Source organism: Psittacula echo (assembly GCF_963264785.1).
Source record: "Psittacula echo genome assembly, chromosome: 4".
Taxonomy (NCBI): Eukaryota; Metazoa; Chordata; class Aves; order Psittaciformes; family Psittacidae; genus Psittacula; species Psittacula echo.
Genome location: NC_137738.1, coordinates 47,731,824 through 47,753,855, shown reverse-complemented (window position 1 = coordinate 47,753,855; position 22,032 = coordinate 47,731,824). Strand labels below are relative to the sequence as shown.

Sequence of the window (22,032 nt, the reverse complement as noted above, 5' to 3'; positions counted from 1 at the left end):
TCTGAAAAACAGAGATTGGAAAAAGCTTAATAATCAAAAACTGCATATCAAAAATTCATTTAAAATAACCAGCAAGTCAGAAAGCAATCTGAGTTTCCAAAGTTGTGTCAATCTGATGTATCAAAGGTTTTCCAAATAATCAGTACTTTTCTATTTTTGTTAACTTTCTATGTCAGTGAAAATTAGTAATACTGTGCTACCTGGTGAAGCTACTGTATGAAAAAAAGAGCATTTCAGTATGCAAATAGTTCCAGTGACATTAACCTACCACCTTTAAATCAGAATACTGCCTTGGCAACAAAATCCGTTGATACCAAAAGGTATTACCAGCACTGTGTATTGAACAAACTATGTTCAAGTGTTGCAAAGAAAAGAGAACTAACCACATTGGTGGTTTTAATTATAGGTAAAGCACCTACACTTTCCAAACTTCTACAAGAACACTCACTGAACCTTATCTAAAAGTTAGATTATACCAAGCTTGAACACACAGGAAGCATTAATGCTGTGAAGCAGCCTAGAAGACCCATGGCTGAGGGGCACAGAGGTCATTAAGCATCAGCTGCAGTTCTGATTGGTTTCACTAAGATAAGTGTCTCTTCAGAAACACATCTGAAGATGTTTTCTGAATAACAAGCAAAATTAGTTTTCTTCCAGGCTGAGTTGCCTGATACCCACTTCAGGATGAATAACTGCCTAGGTTTCTGTGACTAAAAAGGGAGGTTTGACACCTACTAGGCAAGTAGAAACTAATTTAGGAGCTTAAATCAGCTGTCCACATAGGTATCTACTTTCACGAAAGATGCCTTGTTTTATCTATGTTTTTTTCATATCTACTATCCCCCAGAGGAGATATGGGAGATCTGAGCCCTTCTGGACAAGCAGCAGACTAGGCAGGATCTGTAATAGACCTTAAATGGAAGTCAAATATGTGCATACAAAACTGTACTATGCCATGGCTGTTATGTGGAGCTCAATCCCAGCCTTGACAAATCTGGCATTTATCAGAACAAGAATGAAATAACATCAGTAGCAAATTGATCCAAGTCAAGCACAGCTCAGAAAGCCCATGCAAATTCATCAGGTAACTTGAATTTTACAGAGGACTGTAAAGTAGGAACAACTGTTATCCAGTGATAGCATCTAAATGTATCAGGAAAACATTCAGACCACGGAGAAGAAAGGCTCAGAACGCTTCCAGAAAGATGAAGCACAGCTGCTCAAGCAAAATGCACAGAATTCCTAACAACCTCAGCAGCTGACTGAGCAAGAGATCTGTGGATGTCAGTCCAGTACACAGATTAGAAGTGTCCCAAAACCATGAGAACTAAACCCATATATTAGCTTGGTTTTGGACCACATCTCACCAGGCTTCCACAGATCACCACTGACTGTATGAACAGCAAGAAGAAAGACTTATGAAAACAAAAAAAAAAATATGGAAAGTTATGTAATAGAACAATATTCTACTTGTAGAATGCTAAATGCTGTATTTATGTTGAATGCACATCTCAGCACATATGAATGTAAGCTTGTCTTTAAAGGAGTTTTCATTTAAAAAAACCAAAACTCATTATAGCTTGAGGGTGCAGGCAATCAGAGCTAAGCATCTTACACCTCTTCTGTCTTACAGAAGTCCAATGACTTAAAATAGCATTTCACCAGCAAGAAAGTACCTTGAAAGTTTTTTCACTGTCAACAGCAAAATACAGAAAGTATGCCTATTTTTCAAAGACAGCTATGAAGGACTGAGTTTGGAACATGTATCTTAAGATGCGAAGTTATTTATAGCTAGTTATATACTAGCTATTTTATATACTGCATATAAGTACAGCTGTTATATACATGCGTACAAGCACACACATGCTCTAGCTAGTTACTAGTTCCTACAGAAAACTCTGTATATTTGTAAATATATTTATATATCATATATTTAACTTACATGATCTGGTAGTTTTATGCCTCTTACAGTTACATATAAAGTTGATGGGTAACGATTTCTAGGACATTTTGCCCACCAGCTGTAAACCTCAACCACATCAGAATGTGATTTGGTCTTTGGAGGCGGGTAATATAATTGCAGACGGAGTTTTCCATCAATGTTCAGAGCTCCATTTGCACCTACAAGCTGGAAGGGTGATTAAAAAGAAGGAAAAAAGGTTGTGGTAATATAAAAGTAGTATGAGTCATTGATTATTTCTAGTATCTTAAACAATTACGGTATAAACTCTTGAAATCCACTTCCCATTGGGGAAATATACTACCCTTAAAAGTGGTCATGGAATAAGCATGTATTAAATGCCCCCAGAATCAAATCACTAAGATTAAAGCTTAGATAGCAGCCTAGTTTTGAGACATGCTTCATATGCACAACAGTAATATCTTGTATATGGTAAGATCTCTGCAGTACCACTTTTTTTTTTTTTAATTACTAGTTGCCTGAAATCACCCAAATCTCAAAGGACTGTCAACCCAAACAGCCCCCTTTGAATGCTGCAGCAAAAGGCATTGGTAAAGCTTTGACTCAGAGCAGAAGATACAGCAAAGCAGTAAACTTTCTAACCTCAAAGGAAATGGCAGTTCTCTCTATTGAACTAAAGAACAAGCGTACCTACTGCCATTAACACTGACCACTGTTTATCAGGACATTTCTACTTTGACTGATACAGATGAAAGCACAATGCAAACAGATGCAGTAGGAATGAAGAACAGGAAACGATTTGTATTTATGAGCTGAAAATTCATTCTTTCCTTTGTCCAGGAGTAGGTTACACTGCATGTCTGGATGCAGAGTTTCCACCAGGTATACATTCAAGACACTGGATACCAGATCGCTGATTCCAGCAGTTCATATGTGGCAGAGCTGAGAAGAGTCATAGTATCGAAAAATGAAGGGAGGCCTGTCTCCCTTTCCCTAAACTTGCACACCATTATCTTCTCCTGTATTTCTGACGTTGTGGACTGCTCAATGGATGTGAAGATGTACCATCCACAAGAGCAGATGTAAATTAACAATCCTCAAGCAAACTAAAGCTTGTCAGCTCTGAGAGGCCAAACTAGCACATTCAAGTCTCCCTAAAGGGGTAAAAAGGTACACGATATGCTGGCTAAATTACCTGTATCTCATTGCCACAGCATTTCAAACTCTTCAACTACAAATGGCAGGCATCTTATAGTCAGGCCAGGAGTCTTACCAAAGTCTGGCCAACTGCAAATGACACTTAGAATAGCTGAGGTACAGAAATTAGTGGATTTGTCATTTTCTTTGCAGAAACGATCTCACAAAAACAGAAAACCCTGAAAGAAAGTCTTCTTCTGGACTTTATGAACTACAAAAAAATTCTTACACACTCTACACTTTCTTGGAAAATACATACTCCTTACTGTCAAGCTTGTTATCGTGATTTTTCTGTGGTGAAAGAAGAGGGAAAAGAGAGAACAATCAAGCAAGCACTTGTTTTTCCACCTCTGTTGCCTGGAAACACATTAAAAAAAAAAAATCATTCCCCCACTTAGCATGGTTAGTGTCTTTCAGACAATTAAATAAAAATACATACAAATTTTGCTTCTTCATTTAAATGGCTACAATACCTTTAGAAATGCCCAACAAATTTTTCGGAAACCAGATTCCTGAATTTGTACATCAGAGTTGGCTCTCAATTCATCCATACTTAGTAAATCAAGCACCTGAAAGTATTGGTAGGAATATAAATGCATTTCTAATGAGTATATGCTTTTTGGTAATTAAAAAAATCTGCTGAAAATATACTAGATGTGATTCACTAAATTAAACACATTTCAATTCTAAGCAATTACAAAAACAGTACTTCTTCCACACAAGTTTGCAATTAGAAATAACAGATCCTTATGCATTTACCTGATGACTATTTATGGCCTGCTTAAAAAAAAGGACAGAAATCTGGTCTTAGAAAACTACTTTTGCTTCCCTTCTGTCTCAATAAAAGAGGAAAATATTAATGTGTAATTTTAATAAACCATATATGGTTCACAAATCATATAGATCATAAATCAAATAGCCAAAACCAGCTGTATGCTAACCTAAGGGCTCTTAGTTCTGTAAATGAGGTTTAGTGGTGAACTTTGCAGTTTTAGGTTTATGGTCAGACTCTGGAATCTTAAAGGTGTTTTCCAACCTAAATGATAATATCACAGAACATAAAGAAACATATGCTGATATTGTGTATACAATCTATTTGAAATATAAAAAGTGAGGGATGAAGTAATATTAATTGTATTAAGTTCATTTTCAGGTTAATACTACAGAATCTCTCCTTATAAATACTGAAATACTTACAGCTGAAAATCATGTTGAATATATACCTTATAATTTTTTCTTTAAACCTAATTTTATTGGAGGACAAATTAATAATTACTTTGTGAAGAATGGGAGAGGAAATGTAGATTTCTAAAATGTCTAATAGCTTGTTCATTGGTACAAGGGAAAAAAGGTGTCGCTACCAGTAGGTGAACTCCAATTTTCAGATTCTGGTACCTAAGATTCTTTTCAAGATTTCAAGAATGTGAAAAAGGAAGAAGTGGTATTTTTTAGACATGGTGCCACCTCTCCCAATCTGGAATCAGCCTTTCCTAGAAATTTGACAGTTGATTCATTAAAAAAGTTTTGTCCTCCTTACTGCTATCAAAACAGTGTTGTGGGGTTTGGTCTTTTTCCTCCCCTGTAAGAAATGTTTATTAGTATTAGCAATCACAATACCATTTTTTGATATCTCCACTTAATTCTGTATCTTCAGGCTATGCTATTAATCCACTATATCAGAAATAAAAAAACCCCAAATAAATGAAATATATACTGTTGAAGAAACAAACAGAAAATCGTAACGTGCATAAATTGGATGCAAAATAGTTAACCTTACCTCAAAAAATAGGATTACTAGAGGACTTTCTTCAGTGTTTTGGATAAAATAACTAAAACGCTCATTAAATATGACTTGCTCCTCCCACTCCGGAACTGTTGATTTAGACTGTCTGAAGTTATATGGTTGTGTCATAATAGGAAGAATGTGATCTATTTGTTCTTGTTCATAATAAGATGAAACTTTCCTCTGGCTGTTTGAAAATTTCCAAACAGTTATAATTGTTATAGTGCCTTAATCCACACCCCAATTTAAAAAACACAGTATTTTCAATTACTGAAGGAAACATACAAGATACCATTTGTTTGATTTTAGAAAAAGAATTTCTCCAAATCTATGCATAATGATCACAGTAGAGTACTACTGAAACACTATTAAAATTTTGTTTTCAGGAAAATTATGCATATTACACTGGAAACAAGTAACTGAAGGAATCAGAATTACAAAGAACTAAACTTCAGGATTTTAGAAGGCTTTTTATAAAAGAACAGACAGGCACTATTTATGCCACACAAGTTTTGCTTACTTATTCTAATCTTGGCTTCTACATATTTTTGAGATTTAGGAAATTTTCTCTCTGTAAGAAATGCAGATAAACTGTGCTGTAAATATGGGGACCTCAACCGCAATACACTAGTGTAGAGCATTTAAAAGTGCCAAAAAGAAAATACCACCCTAATTTACCGCAGGTATATATGCATCATATATATATATGATATATATGAGATACATACATATCTCATAGATATATCTCATAGATGTAGAAACTAATGAATTACCTCACAGGCTTAAAATTCAGTATTATTTTCATTTTAATATTTAATTTTCTAGGGAAGAATCTATGTATTCATAGTAATCCTTGATAATAGAAACAGTTTATTAAAAGTCACCTATGATCCTTCTTGACATATAAGCCACTTCTCTGATCAACAACATGGATTTTAACCATGGGATGAGATACCCGGAGATCAGTTTTAAGTCGATCAGATCGATGGATGTAAACTCCCAACACAAGATCATCACCAAAACCAAATTTAGTCTGAGTTGAAATTTCTGAATTTTTAATTTCCTCATCATTTTCTGCAGCAACTTCTGTATTTTCCCCTAGAAATACGAACAAAGTAAATAGAGGTTAATATGTTCCACTAGTGACAGTTTAAAGGAGTAAACATGCTCTGTATTGTCTCAACAATCAACAGTAATAACCTATTACATAAAGAGCATGTTGAATGTTAAAATAAAATTATCAGATTTGCAGCATTTTAAACATGTATGAACATATACATGAATTGTATTAATTAATATAATCTATTCCTACTAACAAATATTTTTAATCAGAGGTCTTCCTCTTGACTGACATAGTTTCTTTCTTGCTACAATGACTTAAAGTCCACACAGTTCAATATCCTGCTCTGCACTATAACCTGTAGTAGGTTTTGTTTTAGGAAAATATAAAAAGAAAGATAAGCCTAATCTGATGCTTTCTCCATGTGCATTTTCCCTGAATTTACCGCTGTTTTGAAAACTTCCTCCTTTACAAGTTACAGTGAGACCACCATACTTAATAGATACCAAAAGACCTACTCCTCATCAGCTTCTGTAATCTGCATTTTTAAGCCTATTATGTGGTCTCATCAATGTTCAAGGAAATTAATTATCCAATTTGACTGTGTTGCATGAAAAAGTACTCCTTATGTCTGAATTGAGCATCAGGTTAAAACAGTGGTGATACAGCATTTATAGCATAAAGTAAATGAAAATGAGAAAGTAGAATCATAGAATCATAAAAAAGGAATTAGAATATGCATCTAAGTAATACAATATAAAGATGGTATATATATTTAAACATTATATTATGCTTAAAATCCCCGAACGTTTAAACTACTTACCAATTTAAAAATCATTTACAATAAATGAATTATCAAGATTTCAGACTGATGCACCAAATCAACTTCCTTATTAACTCTCCTTAGAATTGGAAGAGCAAAAATAAAGTAACTAAAGAAACATAAGTAACTTCAACAGCTCAAATCACTTCTGTGTTACTATTACTATGGACAAATACTTTTGCAGAAGCGCAAAGAGGGGAAAAAAAAAAAAAGAAAAGAAAGACTTGGATAAAGCAGCAAAGCAGCACAACATTCTAACATTTTGCCAGACCTTTTCTGGTTTTCTTTTTAACCTTCTTTGCTTTAGGTTTCTGTTTTTCTACGTTTTTCTCCAGTTTCTGCCCTTCTGATGTAAATAGTCTTTCCAACGAATGATTTTCATTGCCATCTTGTGCTGGATGATGCTGTAGCTCAGAAAGGGACATCGCACTGCAATGTAATGGATTACTGTCACCAATTGCATTCTAGCATGCATGTGGATACAATTGCTCATTACCATTATTAATATGATAGAAATTTCCTCTTTAGTTCTGCAACTCATCATCTGTGCATCTTCGAACTGCAACACAACCCCTAATATCAGTTTCTTTTCTTTACCATTTCTCTCTTCATTTCCCCATAATTTCCAACAGTTGCAGAACCATTCATGTTAACACAGCTAAGCTAATACTCTTCTGCTTGATTAAGGCCATCACTCATCACTAAAAGACCATGCACAAAATTATCTTTAGTTGAGAATGAGTTCTACAGAAAATAAGCATCATATAGTAATGGAGAACATTTTTTTTATAAGTTAAAAGAATCTGAGAGCTAAATATTAATCTTGACAGCATTTTGAATGAGTATTTGGCAATATTTTTTCACAAATGAATCGTTCAATTCATCATTTAGGCAGAAGCTTTCTGATAAACTACGTATTTTCTGTCTAAAACCAAAATGCTACATTTTGTTTAAGATTCACAGGGATATGGTATACAGTTTATCATGGTACCTTGTTTCAGCTTCACTTAAAATTGCTTTTTCTTTCTTTTTCTTCTTTTTGCCTACTTCATTGTTCGATACAACTTCATGGCTTTGAACAGTAGAGGTAAATTCAGACATCTGCTCTTTAAGTTTTGTTCTCATTTTCTTTTTAATTTCATTTGCCTCATCTTCAGCCACATGCAGCTGATAGGCTCGGATTAGCTCTTCTTCCTCTTCTAATTCAGTTACATTTCTCACTTCAGTCAAGAAATTTTTAATCTTTCCATCACCTCCTTGATGAGGTACATCTGTTTGTGATTTACTTTTTGTTTTCTTCTTTGAAAAATCATTAATCTTTTTCTCAAAACTCTCCAATTCAGCTTCATGTAAATTTTCCTCCTCATTAAATTGTTCTTGTAACAGTGATTTCTTTTTCTTCTTGTTAGACTTTGGTTGCTTGTTCTCCTCTCTACTAACAATATCATTGTTTATTTTCTTTGCAATTGAGGCTTTCTCTCTCAGTTTATTTTTTGTAAATCGTGGACTCTCTTCTTCAGGATTGTATGTGTTGTTCAGAATTGCTTCATCATTCACACTTTCCTTAGCTAAATCAATATTACTTTTAAAGGTGTCAAGCTATAAATGAAAAGAACATAGAAAATACTTGTACTACAATTATGTTTTAAGGATAAACGCAGTACTCAATGTTATTTCTTCAGCAACACTATACATAATAAAATGAAATCAGATCTAATTAGTTTATTTAAAATTAACAAGTGACAGATTTAAGGCAACAGAAAATTCACACTGGAAAAAAAAACCCAAAACATTTGGCACTTCATCCTAAATTCTATTTCATTATGTTTTTAAATTACTTTAATGTATATCCAGTCAAAACAAAAAATCAACAAGTCTACTCCATAAACAGATGCTAATGTTTAGACTATGGAAGACTTGAAGATAACATGCAGCACAAAATCAAGTATTTTAATCCATTTAAAATGCAAGTTAGAGAGAGGCTTCAAGCTCAGCTGTTTGTAGTCTCTTTAATTGAAAGCTGCTTGCCAAAGTTAGATAATGCAATTATATTTAGAAGTGCTAAGACTGAAAAATAGATTTCCATTAAGACTTTTTCTAAGTATAAAGTTGAAAGAAAATCATCACATTACTCTTAGCAGAATTGCAGAGTTGATCTAAAGACCAGTCTATTAAAAACAGCTAAGATTAATTTCAGCTAATGCATATCTCCATACAATACTTTCTTTGCGAAGACCATATTCCTCCCTCAATAAACACAGACATCTTCCCCTTCTAGCTGGGATACTTCTCCCAGTTACAAAACTGTGTTTGCCTCAAACATTACACATATTGTCCCGTTTTTTAAAAACAGGAGATCGCCAAAATTTACAAGCTTATAAGAAGAAAAAGCTTATGAGAATGAAGTTGCAATGGCAATTATACTTTGCAGGATGGATCCTGACTTAAAACACCTGCGAGAATAATATTCCATGACTGAAAGAACACACAATGTGCAGGTCATCTGCCTCTATGTTCTATGCCCTCAATTATGTGAGCCTGCAAACCTTCATCACTGTCTTGCTTGAGTCACATAGAATCATAGATCTGAGATTCAAAGAGAGAACATGGACAGCAAGGAAAGTACAAGTACTGAAGAAAGAAAAGGGAGGATAAAGAAAGGAAAGTTTGAAGCATGAGAGAAAAAAAAAAAAAATCAAGGAATTTTGTTAGTTGTACAGAAAATAGTCAAATAAAAGCAGTGTGGCAAGAAAAATACACCAAGACAAAGTTTAACACAGAAATAAAAGCTGAAGTCTGAAACTAGAGACAGCTTAAAAATATACTAACTAGACTAATGCTACATATCAAAAAACAGTCCTAATAAAGTTAAAAAAGAAAGCATCTAGAATTTCATGCAAGTATGCTTATCTAATACATCAGAAAAAATCCAAAGTCATTCAACTATCTTTTCAGTAGTTATCTTTATTTTTAGCATCCTACTTCTAAAAATAGTTTAAATTATCTCGATATCAAATTATGAAAAAAAGTCTTTGTACCTTCATCTTTTACTTGCTTAAATAGACCAGTGACAACCTATTTATAAGTCAGTGATTCAAGAGGATGTGGAAAAATTCATATAAATAACTTGAAATACAGAACAGAGTAAGGGGGAAAAAAGGCAAAAAAGTAGAATACTTTGAGAAATCCTCAACAAAAAGCCCTTGTCTTGACCTGTTCAAGAGTTCCTAAAACAACTGATACTCGAGAATCCGTCCCTCAAAGATACATAGGTGTCGCAAAAACTTGCTTGAAATATTTACTAGAACTTGTTATTTATTATGCCTACAAACAAAAACTAATGTCCACAAATATGTGCCATGAATAGCAGCACACAGTCATTTAACTATAGTTAATTTACTCATAGGGGAAAAAGAAAAAAGTACAGAATATCCTTATAATGAAATAAAACACAATCTCAAGTGAAAACAAATTCCAAAAACATTAACAGGTAGCACACAGCTGCTTCAGCAGTTCAAACACAAATTCCTCAGATACACAGCCTGTATGTATCTTAATTCATAGAACAGAATCATAGAATAGTTAGGGTTGGAAAGGACCTTAAGATCATCTAGTTCCAACCCCCCTGACATGGGCAGGGACACCTCACACTAAACCATGGCACCCAAGGCCTCATCCAACCTGGCCTTGAACACCGCCAGAGATGGAGCATTCATAACTTCCTTGGGCAACCCATTCCAGTGCCTCACCACCCTCACAGTAAAGAACTTCCTCCTTATATCCAGTCTAAACTTCCCCTGTTTAAGTTTGAACCCGTTACCCCTTGTCCTGTCACTACAGTCCCTGATGAACAGTCCCTCCCCAGCATCCTTGTAGGCCCCTGATACTGGAAGGCTGCTATGAGGTCTCCACACAGCCTTCTCTTCTCCAGCCTGAACAGCCCCAACTTTCTCAGCATGTTTCATACGGGAGGTGCTCTAGTCCCCTGATCGTCCTTGTGGCCCTACTCTATGTTCCAACAGTTCCATGTCCTTTTTATGTTGAGGACACCAGAACTGCACACAATACTCCAAGTGAGGTCTCACAAGAGCAGAGTAGAGGGGCAGGATCACCTCCTTTGACCTGCTGGTCACGCTCCTTTTGATGCAGCCCAGGATACGGTTGGCTTTCTGGGCTGCGAGCGCACACTGAAGCCGGCTCATGTTAAGTTTCTCACTGACCAACACCCCCAGGTCCTTCTCCACATGGCTGCTCTGAATCTCTTCTCCACCCAACCTGTAGCTGTGCCTGGGATTGCTCCGACCCAGATGTAGGACCTTGCACTTGTCATGGTTAAAGTTCATAAGGCTGGCATCAGCCCACCTCACAAGCGTGTCAAGGTCCCTCTGGATGGCATCCCTTCCCTCCAGCTTATCAACCGAACCACACAGCTTGGTGTCATCAGCAAACTTGCTGAGGGCGCACTCGATCCCACTGTCCATGTCACCGACAAAGATGTTGAACAAGGCTGGTCCTAACACCGATCCCTGAGGCACACCACTCATTACTGGTCTCCAGCTGGACATTGAGCTGTTGACCACAACTCTTTGCATGCAGTCATCCAGCCAGTTCTTTATCCACCGAGTGGTCCATCTATCAAGTTGATGTCTCTCCAATTTAGAGACAAGGATGTTGTGCGGGACAGTGTTGAACGCTTTGCACAAGTCCAGGTAGATGACGTCAACAAATTCAGGACACTTTCCACATGTAATTGCATGATGTAATTAAACAGAGAAGAAAGATGAGGAAGAGTCACAAAATAATAAAGTAACAGCCAAGAGGTTTTATAAAATCCATCAGATCAGGTCTCAGGAAGAGGCAGGGATACTGATATAGATTCTCTGTCTGAAATGCAGGACTGAGAAAGATCAACTAAGAGCAACTGTCCACATATAAACATACGTGAACCAAGTTAGCAAAAGCAGTTAGGCTGGAAAAGCAGCTCATAGGATAGGCCTGTCTCTGGCTTAAGTCCAGAGGGTTGCTGACCTGAGCCTGACCTCCTCAGTTTAAAGCATGGATCAAATGAGAAGGCTTTTTTCAAAACAGCTCCATGACCACATGACAACACCAGGGCTGAGGAAATACTCTTCCCTGAGAACAGACCTACTTGCACTACTGGCTTGATAGCAGCAAGAGATGGGCACCAGCCAAGATGCACACAGGTGGACTAATACCATAGCGAGGTAACCCCAAGTCATGTCACTTGCTATTCAGGTTCCAGAGCTGACAGCAGGGACTACGCCTAATAATCTTACTTCTTTTTGAAAAAGGCTTCTCAAGTATGCATGAGTAGAACCTGGAAACACATCAGGTGATTTTGCCCAGGGTAACTGGAAACTTGGATAACCAGACTTAGTACCTGAAGTTCTTCCCATAGTACAGGCACACCTTGAAAAATAGGAACAGATGCTGCCAGCCCACTGAAGGGCTGATGTGTACAGGTTGTAAAAGGCCATCTACTTCCAACTGAGTTGGTAATGAACATACTTGTTAAGGAAAATTTTAATGTACTAGGGAACCAATTTTACTACCATTGCTCATGTATGACTACAAAACGTAGACACTCAAAGCTAGAAGAACTTCAATTTACAGACAGGATGGGCTTGGAGAAGTTTCACCAAATTTTAACAGAAAACACTGAGAAAATGTGTAGGTCAAGTATATAGTGAACTATTAGCAGTTTTCCTATTTTAAGTGTAAGAAACAATAGGCTAAATCCAGTGGGAATATTGGCAGCTTTTCAGTGCATATGGCTATTGAAGAATAAAGCAGACCTTTCACTGGCCACAGCTGATGTTCATCTCTATTATAAGCCCCTCGTTCCTATGTGTTGTGACCAAACTCATCCTGACTGACATCAGCCTTTCCTCTTTCAATCAGGCTGCTTCCCTTCTCTCCAGGCAATGGGCACACAGAGCACAGCAGACACTTGTGCAGGCAATCTCCTTACCCTCACTTCTGTCATTTAAAAATCACAGAAAGCTCCTGCAGCTCCAAAACTCAAGTTTCAAGGAAACAGTGGACAGTGAGGCCAAAGGTTTTATTAATCTAAGAAATGCTAAGTTCAGTAAAGACAAAAAAAAGAAGCAGACTGGAATATTTCCAGTCGAAATACGCTCTCAACCATAACCTGTTTATGGTCAAACTTGGGACACCATTTATGGCAAGTGCGTGACACAAAGCCATCACTGATAAATTTCACATTATTTCAAGATATGTGAAAGTCTATACAATTAAATTACATATGGTGAAGAAAACTGTAAAAAAAACCAAACCACCCAACCTCCTCCACCTATCTCCCTTTCCCTCCCACATACATTTATTTCTTACAATGAAATGACTGGTTATTTGCTGAAGCTTTTACAGAAATTTCTACTGGAATGCAACCAGCATGGAAACACCAGCCTGAGCTCTTGCAAAGTTGCCACAATTGAAGGAAATATTCAAAATAACCAGTATAATGTTTTAATACACTTTCTCAAGTTCTCCATTTTCAGTGCTTACACTGATAAAAATCTATGGCTTTAACAAAACCATAAAGCCAGGTGTCCACACTGATCCTAAAAGCACTTCTTAATCAGTGTATATACCACTAACTTTTCATTCAGTTCACTGTGATTTTAAGTGTTTCTAGGTAACTCCAGAACACTAGCGTTTTACATCAGAGATTTCTGGAATAGAATCCAATTTTAAAACCAAAGTAAGCTCAAAATATTTATGAGTAATATGTAGCTGCATATGAAGATATAATTATGTGCTCAAAAATATTTGTTTCATAAAGTACAGATTTAAAAACTCACATTTCATCAAAAAAGTAAACCTAACCAAGGAAGAATTTAGTCTTGTATTTACATGTATGCCAGCAAAATTTCTATGCTATGTTTTAGACATCACGTTGGTTCTTTTTATAGACTATTGACTAAATTCCATATACTTCAAGAAATGCAAAATAAAAAATCTGCACAAATAACTTCCAACTGACAATCTAAAGACAAAATTATATTTCAGCATAACAATACTAACCTTACTATAGCTATTTACATACAGTAAATACATGCAAAGTTCTAATATTATATAAAATACCACTCCTTTGTCTGAAATGAGTATTACAGAATGAAAATTAACTTCCAGCATCTGGTATGGATAGAACTGTAAGATAAAAAAAAATACACAACAAAAAAACCCCAGAAACTATAAAACATAACAGGAGAAAAATAAAAAAACCCAGAACATTTGTCTTTGAAGACAAGGCTTTCTTTTTGAAATTGTAATCATTGTAAGTCAATAATCAATATATACAGGATGCATATTAAACATTTATTCTTCTGTTCAGCAAAAAGCTACAATATGAACCACAACTCAGAGGAATGTCTGAGGGTCTTTTAATGAGAGATAAGATACACAGAATAATGTCATCTAACCATAAGGGTAGGGTAATAGAACCATTTATAATCTGCAAGTCACAAGCTAAGGCCAAAATCTTGAAAACAAATCTTTCTGCCTAAGTAAACATGCAAACACAAGACTACTCAGACACAAAGCTCAGCATATGCAGAAGTATGCTGATTACTGAGGTCAAATTGGAAAAAAAAAGTTTCAAATGTTTATTTAGTATTGTTTGTAAATTGTTATTCTTGTATCAGTGATTTTTAGAAAATCGATTAAAGTTAATTACTATCTCTAATATTATTATAAATTCTCATCAGTTCTGAATTCACAGATGTATTACACAGATGTACCCGTATCATGCAGATGTAGTGCTCTCAAAATTAAATATTTTTACACCCATAATTCTACTAGCCCATCTCTCAAATTCCCACTAAAGTTAATAGAATCATAGAATCATAGAATAGTTAGGGTTGGAAAGGACCTTAAGATCATCTAGTTCCAACCCCCCTGCCATGGGCAGGGACACCCCACACTGATACTGAATTTGAAAATCTTAAAACTTTTCTGAAAACTATGAATGGAAAAAAAAAGTACTGGCAGACTTTATATGAGTGCATACCTGAACGTGCCACTTTCTTTTTACTTGCATTATAGTCTATATAAATTTTGGCATACCTCCAAATTACAAGGAAGCATAGCTGGTATACAGACAACATATAAAAGACATTTCAAAAACAAAGGATATGTGCAGAAATATGCTTTGTAATTTTTTTTTTAAATGCCTACATCTCTTTTCTACAACACACTGTCTTGATCTTTTTCCCATTAAGGAAGGCAACCAACCAAAGCCTGCATGTGTTCAAACTCACCACAATATTCTCTTCAGATCGAAACATCTTTTTCTTTGATTTCTTTGTGTCTGCAAGGCCAGCATGATGTCTGAAGATCTCCTCAAAGCAGGCTCTGGTTTTTGCCTTTGCCTCACTTTCAACTGCAGAAAGAAATCTAGAGTATGATTTGCTGCCTCAATAATCACCATTGCTAAAAAAGTGTGTAATCATGCTTTAAAATTGAAAAGAACAAGAATTATTTTATCAGGGAAAGTTTACTAAGAAATTTGTGTAGCATTCAGTTAAGAACTTCAACTGACAAAGTAAACCACACAAGGATAACTCAGCAACATTGTACAAACACACCAGGCTATTACTTGTTGCTGAAGCTGGCACCATAAACTCCTTTTCCTGAAGAAAAACATTTTGAAGAGCAAAAACATCAGGATCAGCATAAAATGGGCTAGCTTAAGCAGAGGGCAGATTATTGTCCTCGCTGTTTATGAATGGTACCACACTGATAACAGATGACACTGTCTGCAGGATAAGCAGCAGCTCTAGGTTCTTACTGAATCTGGATCCCAGAGAAGCACCACCCTGAGACAGATCTGCAACAGGCAGCAGCATGCAGGGATCCAAAATCAGCTGGAGCCGAATCCCTATTTTCTGTGAATCATGATACTGCTATTAGCAGCATTTCAACCCTTGAAGCAGCAGTAGGTGTTCTAGCCCCCCTGAGGTAATGCTTAATTTGTGGCTACAGAATTGAAAACGCAATCTGGCACACTTCTGAAAGAGACTGTTGAATCCTCAGCTAGGGCATATTTACCATTTGTCATTCCAAATTTTTGCAAAGGCCCTCAAATTTAAAGAATAATAAAAATAAAGAATTAAAACAAAAAAACAAAACAAAACAAAAAAAAAAAAAACCAAAACAAAAAAAAAACCAAAAAAACCCCCAAAACAACACAAAAAACCCCACCACCACAACTCTTAGGAAATCAGCTATAAACACAGATTCAAAACACAGCAAATGCAACATTAAAAAATTACAGACAGAAGTAAATTCTGTCATTTGCATCTAGCTCTGACTACAAGATATGTATTAAAAATCAAACATAGTCTTCTTACCTACTGGCATTTTCAATCCTCAGAAGTGGCTCAACACACCAGCTGCTTCCTCAGAATTCACCATTCTATTAAAAGTAATTAACAACTTTCATTACCATAACTGGTCCATAGACTTGAAGGTAACAACTGAATGCATGCTAATTAAAACCAAGGATGATTACATAGCTTTTATGGAAATATTTATTTCTAAACTATTTGTTTGAGTTAGTAGAAGTTCTCTGCTATCAAATCTCAGCTCAGGAGTCTCTGCATCTATCTGATACTTGTTATTTGAGAGTAAATGAAAAGCAACACTGCAGCCGTTTAATTAGCTGTATGTTTCTGGGCAACAGTCAAATACGTTAGTACTGTAGGCCTCCAGCCTTCTAAAAAACCCTACAGTTTATTTAAATAATAATGACCCATGAAGCCATCTATATTGAAGCCTTTCTGATCAGGTTCCTATCCTGACAGCATCATCAAAAAGTCACATTGTAGCCAGCTGATAGCTTTCAATGCAAATATTAATATCTACCAGCAAATCTAACTTTATCACAACTCTCTAAATATTTATGTTTACACAAGGCATTTGTGTTTTACATAAAGCAGACAAGCAATTACATGAAACTCATTTCTCTAAAGAAAAAATGTTAGGCTTTCCTGACTGTAGAAAAGCCTGCAAATTTTAACCCAAACAAAGCTTGAAGGCACATAAAAATACTACACAGCTTTATCTTTTCATCATGAAAATTCAGAATGTTTTACAAAAGCCTTTAATAGGAAAAGCTGTTTTGTAAACAATGGAACTAATGAAACCTAGCTTTCTATCAATGTGTTATGTTCTCCTTAGCCTTCGATGCAATAAACTATCATATCTGTTTCTCTCAAAGCCCACTGAGCAATAGATTCAAGTTCTTCCTAGGTAACGCCTTCTTACAGATACCATTAACTCACATTCACTGGACACCCAGACTACACTTCCCCTAATAAATTAAGACATACCATTAAATACTGCCAGGCTATATAATTGCATTGTCCTCAGCACTAGTTTGGTCCAAGCAATTCTGGGTACAGTTTAAGAGTTCACAGAGATGATTATTAATAAGCAGTTTTCATGCAGCCACTCTGATCTGGGTCTAAAAGAGTTTACCAGTATTAAAGTGGGCCCGAGATACCACTTGGCTTAAACACTGAAAATCAATCCTAGGCACACACCTCCTACCTCTCTATATAAGAACGAGCCCAGGCTACCCCAAGCATCTGCACTACCGTACTCTCACATGGTATGATATCTCTTTCATCGTGTTACTTGCTCTTCCTTGTCCCCCACAACCTACATAGTTTCAGTTAATTTCATATTTGTTACTTACAGTAGTTTGGCCTGCTGGCTAGCCAAACCAAACTAAGAAAAAAAAGGAAAGTGTTAGGGTTGATTTGGGATTAAAGAAGGGCTGATTAGTCAGTTGCCATGTGTCACTAGTTTATTTCATGTCTTAAGCAAAGCATTTATGCTAAGTATCCAACAATCTAAGGATGTTTGAAACAAGCAAGGATGACCAGAAGTGACTTCATAGGAGGAAATAAAAAAAGGTTTGCTCTGGAATATGCTTCATCATGGCACTGACAGGGTAACAGTATTTTCAGTAATTAAAATATCTTTTGACTGGCAAAGTAAAGCTTTACTGCCACAACTAAAACAGTAATAGTTAGAAAGTTCCTAAAAAAATGAAAACAGAAAATATTATTGAAAAGTATGGGTTGCAATTTATACTTGTTATACCAAAAGGCTGTTTTAAAAGAATGACAGTTATTAAATGCTTCTTTTCAAGTAGTCATTTCACAATTGGCTGGAAAATACTTTTAATATGAAAGAGTAGAAAACTAAATATAGTTATAAAAACCAGCTGATTCTATAACTTTAATCATTCCCTGAGGATTGCAGGAGCATAGTAAAGTCTTTTATAATTAGTTGAGTGATTTCAACCACCTCTTAGAAAAAATAATTACAAACAAGAAAATAAATGTTCAAGTGCTCTTAAATTTAAAACAAAAAATATGAGAGGCAATGTAGAACACAACAGCAACATAAAGTACACACCTCTTTCAAGTATGGAAAGAATTTTATGGTCAATAGTTAAATAAATCACACTACAAAAAACTATACGTAAATTTATTTTGCAGATAGTTTTGTTTATAATGGAATAAACACCTTTTCAAAGGCTAGGCTCACCTCATGTCTACCAGCATTCTTTGTAAAATGAACAGCCTTGCCAAATTCACCAGAGAGCATAGTTTTCTGTTTACCTATATTTATTCTGTAAAAGTCGATCCTTTTGCAGCAATAAAATTAGACATAAAGTCCTCTAATGACAGCGCTATTATTTTATACACATTTCCAAATTAAAATTACATGCCCTTTAACATGGTGCATTAAAGCAACTATTACTCTTGCGTAAATATAGATCATTAATTAACAAGGATAAGAACAAGCCTGTTTACCCAGTGTAATCTCACCTTAAATTGGTGAGGATTTAATCTTCTTTCAAAGGTCAGCAACCACAGTGCCCCAATCTGAATAAATTCAGTTATCATTAAGATTAATCTTGTAAAACGCATTTTTACCTGATCAGATTTGATCTCTTTCACGTTAGCTAATATGAGGCAATCCAGGAACGACAAAAATACATACTTGGAACACTGGCATATTCCAGCCATCAAGAATAACCAGGAAAACAAGATACTGAAGCCCAAACTTCCAAGAATAACTGTATACCTTCCTGACAATCATCTAACTTGCTCTTCAATAATACTCCACCTGTATTCATAACTGTGATTCTACATTAAATTCTTGCTATTTTCACAGTATTTTACAATACTGAGTTGCTACATGCTGCATGCGTAACACAGGAATTCTCTATGCAAAACATGCAACAAATCCCACTATTCACAAAAAAACCCACCTTTACTAATAATATAGGTAGAGGTTTTTCATAAAAATCAAATCTATACTACAATGAAGCAGAATATACAGAATCTGTATTACACAATGGGAAGTGACAAATTTCCTACCTAATTAGGACTGTTTAATAAACTGAGTAGACAAAATGAAATTGCACACTTTAGGATTTTCATGAACTAAATCCCTCCTTTTGTTGCAAAAAGTTAATGTAATCCTCAGTGCCTAAAACCAAGTAGAACATCAGGCCATCTTCTAGATGAGATTAGTAATCACAGTGGGAAATCTTGGGTTTAACTAGATTTCCAATACAGCTATCTGTAGGTATCACTACTTTGAGATCAGAAAAAGATTTATTTTTACATTTTACTGTAATTATACAGTAAAATGGCACTGAGTTGAATCTGTCCCTCTTCACTGATGGTAAGTGTGACATCAAAAAAAGTCTGGTTTTATTCATGAAAATTCAGCATTTAAGTCCAGAAAATTAACAGCTTTATTATTATTACCATGTAAATACCTATGTACTTGCACATCAAATAAACACCACCACAAAAGCAGTAGCTTTCTACAGGTTTAGATGCACCTATAAAAGCCTATGCTAACTTAGAAGGATGTTTAAAAAAGCTGGTGCTACCCTTTTGATTTTTATAACAGTAACTGAGAAAGGTTTAGCTTCAGAAGACTGGGCACAGAAGACTGGGCACCTTTCGTTAGTTAGGAAAAGGCTGCAAAGTGTCTGTCTACCCTGATGGCAAAACTACGGACTTCAGCTCTGTATAAGGAACCAGACCTGGCTTCTATAGTTTATTACATTTTAAGTCTCTGCCTTAGATCCTAATTACAAAAATGGGTTCACATCAATGGACTGACCTAAGGATTTAATTGCCGAACTGGTTTGCGCAGAACCATGGTAAACGATAAAAATACAATGGCACATTCGCAGCACACACTGCTGGACTAATGGCATTAATGGCATTTATTGTGCAGATGCACATTCCTCACGCCTGGGAGGCATCGCTGCTTTGAGCTTTAATATGTCAGGCACGGAGAAGCCCTGTACTTCCACGTGCGGCGGGGTATGCAATCTCGCCGAGTAAACCAGCAAGATTGTACCGAGAGAGGGGAGGCAACACCCATCGGCCAAGGGGCCCCGTTGCACCGACACCTGGGGGCCGGCAGACCCGCTGGCCTTCCAAGGCCGCCGGCCCCGCCGTCACTCGGAGTAACCACGCCGGGTGGGGGGCCCAACTCCCGCTAATCGCCGGAGGGTGCCGCTGCAGCCCGCGCGTCCCCGCGCGCCGCACGCCGTAACGGCTTGCTGAGCCCGCGGCTGAACCCCCCGCCCCGTGCGCGGGAAGGGAGAGGAAAGCAGGGAGAAGAGGGTCAGCCAACGCGGGAGCCGAGGGAGGGAAGAGCGGCGCGGAGGCGTGCCCCAGCCTACCCGCCTCTGGTGCCGCGCACCAGGACGAGCAGCAGCGGCGGCAGGGCCCGGCGGGATGTCCGCCCTACGCAGGCCCCCCTTTCCTACCCAAGGCGCGGCGCAAGAGCATCACTCACATCGGGCCCATCCGCTGCCGTAGCGGCGCCGCTGCCAGCCCTCTGCTACGGCGACCTCGCCCCCTTTCTTTCCCCGCCAGTGGTCTCGCCCTGCGCGTCTCTTCCCCCCCGCGGCTCCGCGCAGGTGGTTTTGCCGAAAACAACCGCAGCTGCCAAGGAAACAGCACAAGGGGCGCATGCGCGCAGGGGAGCGGGGCGAGGAAAGGCAGGAACGAAGGCGCAGCGAGCCTGCTGGAACGGTTTCGGCGGCGCACCCTGCCGTATTTTCCCGCTGGAAACTGGCTGCAGCGGGCATGCGTGATCGAGCCGTGCGGCGTGGCGGGGAGGTGCCCGCCCAGTGCGGGCAGTGCCGTGGAGATGAGGCAGCGCCCTGAGGCAGCCACAAGTCCGTCCTTATGCACATACGCGACACGGGCTCGCCTTACGGCGCTTCTCTGCCTTGGTGGGGCTGGGAGGCGGCTGTGTTCGGTCTTGGTGCCTTGAGGTGTCGGCGGCGGGTCTGGGCCTAAGCCTGGTGTTGGGAGGAGAGCCGTCTGCGCGGGCGGTGCTGCCTAGCGTTTGCTGGTCGGTGTCGCCCTCCCCTGGCGGCGGCTTGTGAGGACAACCCGGCTGTGCTGCCCGCCGCCAGGCCCGCCACCCAGTGCGGTTGGCGGTGTCTGGCGGAGCTGTCGGGACGGGAGCCAAGAAGCAGTAAGCAGCATGTGGCAGTAGCCATCCCCGCTGAGGGTTGGCGTCCGCCTGTTCCCGCTGCGGCTACTCGGCTGCAGCGGGAAACGAGAGATCTACTGATACGAAAGCGGTGTGCGTTACACGACAGGTAGCTAGGACACTGTTCCGTAAAACACACGAATCTCGGTGCTTAGGTCAGCAAACAGAAAACATGGGGTTGGAGCTTAGTAAAAAAGACACTGAAAAGCTTTGGAAATTGGGAAGCCCTTCAGGGATACTGTATCATTCATTTAGGAAAAAAAAAAATGTCGTAAGTACAAAAAAGTGCTTGCGGAAGTGTAAAGCTTCTGCGTAATAGTCTTTTATTGGAGTGAGGAAGGTGTCTTACCAAATGTTTGAAATGGACATCAGCTTTTTGCAATTGGCAGCACAAATGCATGTTCTGAAGTTATGCAAATACTGCAGAAACTGCTATTTCCTGTCTGATTTAGTAGCCAGACAGTGTGGGGAGTTGTTTTGTTTGTTGTGTTTTGTTTTGTGTTTTTCCCCTAGAGATAGTAACTCCTCATTACTGTCATGCAAGTACTGTTAGTTCATGTGAGTAATAAATAAAAATTGTAGATGTCAAAAGTTCCTTCAAACACTAGAAGGCTCAAGAAGTTAATGCAGGTTTTGGATAAATGTGGCCATAT

General features: G+C 37.8%; 1 protein-coding gene across 1 annotated transcript in view; it reads right to left on the bottom strand.

Annotated features, from left to right (window-relative positions):
• Positions 1-20,800, bottom strand: part of AHI1 (Abelson helper integration site 1) — a 90,883-nt gene extending 70,083 nt beyond the window's left edge. The window contains exons 1-9 of the mRNA XM_080616319.1: positions 20,672-20,800; positions 16,177-16,241; positions 15,085-15,206; positions 7,776-8,383; positions 7,056-7,213; positions 5,786-5,999; positions 4,896-5,088; positions 3,592-3,687; positions 1,943-2,128 (exon numbers count right to left, since the gene is read on the bottom strand). Coding sequence (XP_080472445.1) covers positions 1,943-2,128; positions 3,592-3,687; positions 4,896-5,088; positions 5,786-5,999; positions 7,056-7,213; positions 7,776-8,383; positions 15,085-15,206; positions 16,177-16,186 — 1,587 coding nt within the window. The 5' untranslated portion in view covers positions 16,187-16,241; positions 20,672-20,800. The remainder of the gene's footprint in view (positions 1-1,942; positions 2,129-3,591; positions 3,688-4,895; positions 5,089-5,785; positions 6,000-7,055; positions 7,214-7,775; positions 8,384-15,084; positions 15,207-16,176; positions 16,242-20,671) is intronic.
• Positions 20,801-22,032: the final 1,232 nt, after the last annotated feature.